The sequence below is a fragment of the Myxocyprinus asiaticus genome, chromosome 36 (assembly GCF_019703515.2).
Source record: "Myxocyprinus asiaticus isolate MX2 ecotype Aquarium Trade chromosome 36, UBuf_Myxa_2, whole genome shotgun sequence".
NCBI lineage: Eukaryota > Metazoa > Chordata > Actinopteri > Cypriniformes > Catostomidae > Myxocyprinus > Myxocyprinus asiaticus.
This window is the reverse complement of record NC_059379.1, coordinates 11,405,688-11,415,279: the sequence shown is the minus strand read 5'-3', so window position 1 is coordinate 11,415,279 and position 9,592 is coordinate 11,405,688. Positions and strand designations below refer to the sequence as shown.

General features: G+C 37.8%; 1 protein-coding gene across 1 annotated transcript; it reads right to left on the bottom strand.

Annotated features, from left to right (window-relative positions):
* Positions 1-206: 206 nt before the first annotated feature.
* Positions 207-9,538, bottom strand: LOC127427454 (transmembrane protein 235-like). The gene is made up of 4 exons (XM_051675072.1): positions 9,144-9,538; positions 8,587-8,646; positions 7,078-7,215; positions 207-1,689 (listed from the first exon to the last, which is right to left on the bottom strand). The coding sequence occupies exons 1-4, from the start codon at positions 9,313-9,315 to the stop codon at positions 1,454-1,456; spliced, it is 606 nt and encodes a 201-aa protein (XP_051531032.1). The 5' UTR covers positions 9,316-9,538; the 3' UTR covers positions 207-1,453.
* Positions 9,539-9,592: the final 54 nt, after the last annotated feature.

The window sequence follows — 9,592 nt, the reverse complement described above, 5'->3', positions numbered from 1 at the left end:
TATATGGCCTTATTTCAGTGACTTACAATTTTTGTTTTTTCAAAAAACCACGCATAAACGTTATTTTCTCAAAAATACAAACATTTACATACATGTTGTTCACATATTATTGTAGCCCAGTTTGTGCTGAATACAGTGTTATCAGACTTTAGCCATTAATATGTTTTTAAGCAACTGAAAAAGCACAAATGTCAAGGCATGTCAAAACTTCTCCAGGGCCCAAAACACCCTCAGACCCCAGAGGGTTAAACCAAATATTAAGAGTGGAAACAGGAAATCGGATGGGACAAAAGGTGGGACAAAAGGAGAATTAGAACCGCGGTCACTAGGACAACACTACACATTCACACACCATCTTTACATCCCACGCTACTATTGGTTAATTTGTCGTATATTTCTTAGGGGTTTAATTCAGCAGTTTCATCATGATACGATCTTGTATCAATTCTCTTAGCCAGCGATCCGATGTTTGCGATACCTCAAAGTCTGCCACGATATGATTTCGATTAGATTAGATTCAGGGGCCTGTGATCGATATAATGATTTTATGTGCCTATTTTGCATAATCAATTACATTTATTATGTCAAAAACACAACCAAAATATAATTTTAATATTTTATTGAGCTCTCTGAAAATGCAAATCCAGTATCCACATTGGAACACCCACAACAAAATAAGGTTCTTCAGTTAAAACAAAAAATAAATAAATAATAAAAAATAGTCATACAATCACATACAAGTGATCATCAATCGTTTGATGACAGCTCATTGCCTTGTGGAATGAGGTAAACACTACAGTGACAATTTTTCATCTTTACAGCAGTCAATCAAGTCTTTCAATCCAAAATACCCAGAACAGGAGAGTATGTGCTATCCCTGTTTTTTCTTAGCTACAACTTCCACGGTTGTATTGAAAAATTCTGTTACATTTTACTGTGATAAATGTTAGTAAGGTTGATGAGAAGATGTGAAAAGTCTTCTAATCGATTTGGGTGCAGCAGGGCAGGTGTTTTCTCTTTACCTCGTCAGCTCTGTTCAGAATATCGGGGCTCATTAGCCATTTGACATGGCTGAATTGCTCCAAAGCACTTTAAAAGTGAAAATTCTCATGCAGAATTCAAATGTGTCGCATGTGCCATGATATTGAGGGAAGCCCAATTTACTCGCATATGTGAGCCGCTCTGCGCAATTTCTGATTATTTTCCCCCTCAAAGTATATTGTGGTTACAGCCCTGGTTGTATCGATGACATCGCATCGTTGGTTAATTGATCGATGCATCGATCAAGATCGATGGATTGTTACATCCCTAATATTTCTGTTCCACCAGACTACTGGGGTGCAAATACCTACCTGTGTGGCAGTTGCTATTTACACCGGGATGCAAATAGACACATCGAATACTTTTTTACCTTGCCTGAAATGGACATGTATGTGGGGGTGGGGGAGTAGCGCTATATAGGACCAACTGACTCTTCGTACTGGGCTAAAGGAGCCAACCTGGCAGCCAGCAGTAGGAGAAGCCCAGTGATCACTTCCAGAAGAAAGGAGAGCCAGGCCATGCCCATAGACCAGCCAAATGATGTGTGCACCTGAGCCATCTGTTCACGCCCCATCCGCCTTTCAGTCTCTTCGAGAGCCTTCTGAGAGTACCTGATGTACAGACTCACACCAGAGAGAGTGAGAAGACCTGAGGATACACATGCACAAGCACACATGAATGCACTCACACAAACAAAACCAATTAAGCATCATTTAGAGAGCATCTTGTTCTAACAAATTACTTGAAATTTGGAAACATAATGTTCTTTATTTAGTGGTACACTGTACATACCCTTCTAAGAAAAATCAGCATAGGAACCATTCACACAGAACACATTTTTGCATTAAAAACAGACAGGGTGCAATGGAATGGAAGTGAACGCAAATATCTCAAGACGTGTTTTTAAAAGTTGAACTTTTTAAAGCATCTTGATACGCAGTGCTCCTGGTCTGATGCATTGAAATAAAAAGCTTACTCTGTGAATGGCTTCTTATGCCAGCATGAATTTCCATACTGGTTCACACTGGTTTTATGCTTGTTTGGTGCTGATCTAGCTGATGTAACAGCATAATCATAATGTTCATCAGCAAGCTGGTTTGGCCAAGGAATTCTTGCTGGTTTAGCTAGGTAAAAACCTGGTGGAAACACCAGTATTCCATGTTGGAGACCAGCAGTGCTTGTCTTTTCAACAGGGTAGATTAATTCAGGAGACAAAAGACAGTTAAAGGGATAGTGCACCTGAAAATGAAAATTCTCTCATAATTTACTCACCTTCATGCCATTCCAGATGTGTATGACTTTTTTTCTTCTGCTGAACACAAATTGTGATTTTTAGAAGAACATTTCAGCTCTGTAGGTCCATACAATGCAAGTGAATGGGTGCCAAAATTGTGATGCTCCAAAAAGCACATAAAGGCATCATAGAAGTAATCCATATGACTCCAGTGTTTTAATCCATATCTTTAGAAGTGATATGATAGGTGTGGGTGAGAAACATATCAATATTTAAGTCCTTTTTTGCTATAAATTCTTATTCTTGCCCAGTAGGGGGCGATATGCATGAAAAATGTGAATCACCAAAAACAAAAGAAAAAAATGTGAAAGTGATCTGTTTCTCACCCACACCTAACATATAGCTCCCGAAGACATTGATTTAACCACTGGAGTCTTATGGATTACTTTTATGCTGACTTATGTGATTTTTGGAGCTTCAACATTTTGGCGCCCATTTACTTGCATTGTATGGACCAAAAGAGCTGAGAAATTCTTCTAAAAATCATAATTTGTGTTCAGCAGATAAAAGAAAGTCAAATATTGCTGATGACTGCTAACAATAAATTTGATTCAACAACAGTGGGCTTAACTTAACAGATCTAACTTGACAATCAAGTTTTTGTATTATTGTGCTTCTTGGAACATTTCCTTTAATTAATAAGAAATACTTGACTTAGAAAATGTTATGTGTGTGGACTGTGTGGTGTTCTTTTAGGCTACCTCTAATATTCCCCATTCTTAATATCAATATCCAGTCATGAATAATAAAGCCTAATCCAGGCAGAATTTTCCAATGCATCAAGATTCTGTAATGGTATTTTGTATATATATATTACTTTTCCAACCTGCAATATGTCCCTGTATGCTTGTGACTTTTTTGTAACAACACCAACACCGTTTATCAAAAACATTATTTACAATCAGTAATAGACTGACAGGCTGACCGAAACCAGAATCTGACAAAATGGTCTCTTTAAACATACGTGAAAGGATCTTGAAGGATGCTATACTGATTCAGTTCTTTAAAGGGATAGTTCAGCCAAAAATGAATATTCTCTCATTATTTACTCACCCTCATGATATCCCAGATGTGTATGACTTTCTTCACCAGAACACATTTGAAGAAAAATACCAAAATAAATGTTCAGTAGGTCCTTAAAATGCAAGTGAATGGCGATTTGTCTTTTGAAGCTCCAAAAATCACAGACAGTCAGCATAAACGTCACCCATATGACTTCAGTGGTTAAATTAACGTCTTCTAAAGCGATACGATCGCTTTTGGTGCATAAAAGATAAATATTTAAGTACTTTTTTAAACTCTAAATCATGCTTCCGATCAGCAGTGGTATGCGCGTGTGACGTAATCGCACTGGCATTTGAAATACGTGAGAACTGACACACAGCTGGAAGAGCAGCGCTGTTTACAAGTGAGGAGGAGGAACGCTGTACAGTAGCTTGGTTGGTTTTGGTTTAGATCTATATTTAACTGTTTCTTTACTCACAAAGGTGTGTTTGTGTGCTTATCCTGGATGTCTCAAATGAGTGGAGAATGTGAGATTACGTCTGTATCATGGCAACGCGAATACGTCACGAGAGAGACTGCTTGGACTCCACCCTCTAGCGAAGTTTACCTGAAGCATTTTATTATAGTTAAAAAGTACTAAAATATTGATCTTTTTTCTCACCAAAAGTGATCGTATCGTTTTAGAAGACATTAATTTAACTGCTGGAGTCGTATGAATGATGTTTATGCTGACTGTGATTTTTGGAGCTTCAAAAGAGAAATCTCGATACACTTGCATTTTATGGACCTACTGAGCCAAGATATTTTTCTGTTTATCTTCAAATGTGTTCTGGCGAAGAAAGAAAGTCATACACACCTGGGATATCATGAGGGTAAGTAAATAATGAGAACATTTTCATTTTTGGGTGAAATATCCTTTAAATTGAGTAGGCCTCTTCTTTGTCAGCATCGGTTTTAAATGGCTGTGACTCATTTATTATAAATCTATTAAATTTCCAGTGATCATATTCCTACTCTATTTAGTTTATATTTAATTGCTAAAGCTTATAACTTGATGTTTGCAATAGCAAAATGATTTAGAGTTCAATACGCCCATAAAATGCCATTCACCTTCATCCATGTGATAATCTGCAACAGAGGACAACTGAACCAGAACTGAGTACAAGACTACAAAAAGACCCATGGAGCATGTTCCTCTGAGCACTGTTCTTACACTAAAAGCAGAGTTACAAACACTCATATGAATGCTTAACCTTATATGCTCTGTTCCAAAACCTAGTGACCTGCCTACGGAGGAAGCATTTAAGGCATCATGGGTACACTCGCAAGGCGAAAGCTGTTCTTAAAGGTAGACAACTTGTTTATACTGCCTTCTAAGGTATACTGTGCATACCTTGTTTTAGCCTAATTCAAAGGCAGCATTGTTTATATCTTTCGTGGGAAAGTCAGTCAAAAAATGCACTGCAAAAAATAAATAAATCCAAGATGGTGGACAAAGCGAGAGAAATGTTCAGTACTGAAAAGTATTGATAAAATTGTTCAGTGAAACGCAATGTCATTTTGCCAGATATTATTACATACCTCGGGTTTTTGGCGACCTGGCATTTATACCTATCACAAATTGATCTATAAAATGCCTAGATAGTATAAAAATGTCAAAGCATTTTTTAAGACAATTAGAAAATAATAGAATACATTGTTATATTTTGGTGTTTTATTTTGTTCATTTATCAAAGAGATAATGAAACGTATGATAGAACGGGATTCATTAATTTCACGCCGAAATTTTACTCGATTCAATTGACTATCAAACGCATATTGAGCTACACATAACACATAAGCTACACGTTACGTGTTTTCTCAGACACTTATTGAGTCTAAATTGACATACAACTTACAATTATTTTAGTAGCACACAAATGTCAATAGCGTTATCATACTGTTAATGTGTTGTACTTGCATAGTTTACTTCCATGTTGCTTCTTTGTCAAATAGCAATGTAAATCAATTCAATCACTGAAACAACAGTGCCACCTTGAGTAACAAATAACATGTATAACATGTATGTGTAAGTGTATATGCGATATTGATAATTCACCTCCATTACTGCGAAAATCAACATGATATAGTAGTAACTGGTATGAATATGGCACTTATTGGTCTTGTAATAAACAAAGAAATAGATATACTGTGAGAGTAAACTTAAATAGATATGAAATAATCATAAGAATATGATTTATCGAGGTGGAAATATAGTGTATATTGTGACACTTTTACATATCTTTGGCCACTAAAGACCCTATATGCTTTTGGAAATAAAACTTTTTTTTTATTTATTTATTTTTTTTTATTGTTAGAAGATTCGTAAGAGAAAGGTTGGGGAATACCAAAGAAGTGAAGGCATAACTAAAAATAAATAAATGGATGAGGTAAAGGAGGTGGAATGAGGTCCTGGTTCACTAAAGAATTAAAGGGTTAAGGGTTAAAAATGAACTTTTTTACCCAATATGCTGTGTATTTTTATGCTAAAGTATCACACCATTAACACAAAGTATCACATCAGCAACATGCTAATGCCAACCTCAACTGAAATCAATTTACGAGTCAAGTCTCCTGTGCGCCAAATGTGAGGAGTGATATTTGTGTGGCACAAATTTGCTGCCTAACAGTGTTCCAAATCAGTTACTTGTAAGGTTTCATGATGGTTAGGAAGCTGCCAAACGGATACACTATATGAACAATGTAACAAAATACAGTTAAAGGGTTAATTTACTCAAAAATCGTCATTTGCTCACCACTCATGAGTTCCATACCTGTTTGACTTTCTTTCATCCATGAAGCACAAGAGAAGAAATTTTCAAGAATGCTGATGCTGCTCTTCCCATTTCAATCTTTTAGAAATTTCTACATTCATCCCAAAGATTATAATTTCTTTTCAAAGATCAATCCCCACCACTGCTTTTAAATTGTTCCTACGCCCATGCTTTTAAGGTTTCTAAAATATCCCACACATTTCCACCATTTTCCAGAATGCTAGCACTAAAGGCTCCAATACACTCACAGCAAAGTTCTTATTCATTTTTCGCTAAGAGCAAGAAAGAAGGTTGAAAAAGCTGATCAACAGTAAACTGTTTGTGAACATTCAGAAACCAGTCTTTACAGCAAATTTCAGATGCATGCTGTACTATCTAAAGACTACATAAAACCAGGATCTAATGTGACATTAAAATGTGTAATCAAATACTACATGTCCCATTCTATGAACAGAATACATCATAATACATGATATCCATTAAAGAAGCTGTTTTAACCACTCTGTGATAATTTAAAGTTGCTGCCACTACTGAACAAAATCAGTACCCCCACGTAAAGCAGATCTAGACAGCTGAAGCTGGAGAGGAGGAGGGCGAACGCTATGCAAGGCGCTGCTGGACTTCAGTTGAAGCTGTTGTGGTGAGTGCTGGTTTTATATGTTTTGACAGAAGGGTGCAATTTCCTGATTGGGTTGCATAGAGGCGTGTTGGGAAATGAACCTATCGGCCTGCGCCGTGTAGTTTCCTAACTGAACTAAATAGGTCATTTAGTTGTTAGAAGATTTTTATCATTAATGAGGCGTTTTTGGTTGCTTTAAACTATGTATTAAGTGCTGAAGACACTTAAAGATTTTTACAGGGGCTAAGATGTAAGAGATTTGGACTGAAGCCCCCCTAAATATATATTTAGTAGGTCCGACTTACTGCAGAGAAGGAAATATGAAGCAGATCCGAGCAGGAGTGTCCGGCTTCTGGCTAGAGAACTGACGAGGCCACAGATTGCTCCAAACACCAGCATCATCAGACTCAGGGGCAGTAATATGGCAATCACACTATGCATGACTGGGTGAAGCAGAGTAAATTACAGTTGTTATGCCACACACACTGACCGCTTTATCAGGTACACCTGTACGCCTACATATTCATGCAATTATCTAATCAGCCAATCGCATGGAGCAGTGTAATGCATAAAATCGCACAGACATGGGCCAGGGGCTTCAGTTAATGTTCACATTAACCATCAGAATGGGGAAAAAAATATGATCTCAGTGATTTCGACTGCGGTATGATTGTTGGTGCCAGATGGGCTGGTTCGAGTTTTTCTGTAACTGCTGATCTCCGGAGATTGTTACGCACAACAGTGTCTAGAGTGCAAGGAGACAAAAAAACATCCAGCGAGCGGCAGTTCTGTGGCCGAAAACAGCTTGTTAATGATGGTAACCCAAATAACCACACGTTACAACAGTGTAATGCAGAAAAGCATTTCTGAACACAACACGTTGAACATTGAGTTGGATGGGCTACAGCAGCTGAAGACCACATCGGGTTCCATTTCAGTCAGCCAAGACAGAAAGCTGAGGCTGCTGTGGGCCTGCCATTTGTGTACCTCAGCAGAAATCGAGATTCATCAGACCAGGCTATGTTTTCCAGTCTTTTACTGTCCAGTTTTGGTGAACCTGTGCCCACTGCAGCCTCAGTTTCCTGTTCTTAGCTGAGAGTAGTGTTGCCCGGAGGGGTCTTCTGCTACTGTAGCCCATCCACCTCAATGTTCTACATGTTGTGTGTTCAGAAATGATTTTTCTGCATTGCACTGTTGTAACGTGTGGTTATTTGGGTTACTGTCACCTTCCTGTCAGCTTGGACCAGTCAGGCCATTCTCCTCTGACCTCTGTAATTAACAAGCCATTTTCGCCCACAGATCTGCTAATCGCTGGATGTTTTTCACACCATTCTCTTTACCTATACTCTAGAGACTGTTGTACTTGAAAATCCCAGGAGATCAGCAGTTACAGAAATACTTAAACCAACCCATCTGGCACCAACAATCATGTCACTGTCGAAATCACTGAGATCACATTTTTCCCCATTCTAATGGTTAATGTGAACATTAATTGAAGCTCCTGACCCCTAGCTACATGATTTAATACATTGCACTGCTGTGACACGATTGGCTGATTAGACAATCCCATGAATGAGTAGGTGTACAGGAGTACCTAAAGTGGTCGGTGAGTATATATATATATATATATATATATATATATATATATATATATATATATATATATATAAATAAACTAACTTACTAACAATCATACCTTACCTATGTACAAACCTATGGCTTACTGATATAGCCTGATGTGTCACGATGGATCATTCATTGCAGTACAATGAGTTAAAGTCATTGTATTTATGAAAAGGCTTCTTAACACTCACTCTCCATTTCCCTCTCTGATTCTGAATATCTTGAAGTGTCTTCTGTATGACTTTGGACATCTATAGTCAAAAAACACAATGCAGAAAATTACTATAATTTCCCTGTGCATAGGCCTACAACAGCTGTAAGGGTGTCAACTGCCAATTGTGTCAATCAAGGTTTCCTGGTCCATGTAATAAAAAAACAGGGAATAAAATAACAGGGAATTTTAAAACGTCTATGGTTTCTATAGTTTATTTTCATATAATATATTGTATATTTGTTCTTCTCAGTTCTAACCAATATAATTCGCAAGAAATTTATACTTTTGAGTGCAATCTCTATTAATATGATTTGAATATGAATTTTCGTCCTTATCCAATAGCTAATCACCAAATGACTGCAAAAGTTTAGGAACTCAATGAACTGCATGGAGCCACGGGTTCACTCAAAGCTCAAGATATCACCAATGCATCTATTCAAAGTAAAATAGTTTATACCACAAATTGTCACACTATGATAAAATGAAACTCACAAGCTTCTCTGGCAAAGATACGTGAAAACAGATCTACCATACCATCCGTAACTCCCCAAAGACCAGAGTGCGTGTGCGCCGGGTCGGTGTGGTTCATGCGCTTGTCTTCAATGATGTACCAGTATTCAGTTCCAATGGCGAGCGCCAAACAGCTGAAACTGAGAACACCCGTCAACCCCCCTCCGACGACCACGGAGCCGAATACAATTTTCATACCGGACAGGATATATGCGATTCAGATTCAAGACAACCCAAAAACTAACCAGAAAATCACATCATTTGCGAAAAACATTGCCACTGCGACGCGATCAGATGCTGAACTGAAGGGTCCCAAGAGCTGCTGGCATGAAACGCGCTCATTTTTTTTCAACAGCTGGAATAAGTGATGTTGATTGTCCGTCCAAGATGCTGACATGCGATGCGCTATTACTAGGAAAGACAGGCTGTGTGGTGTTAATCAATTTAACGAAATAAGGTGGGCTCTTTGGATA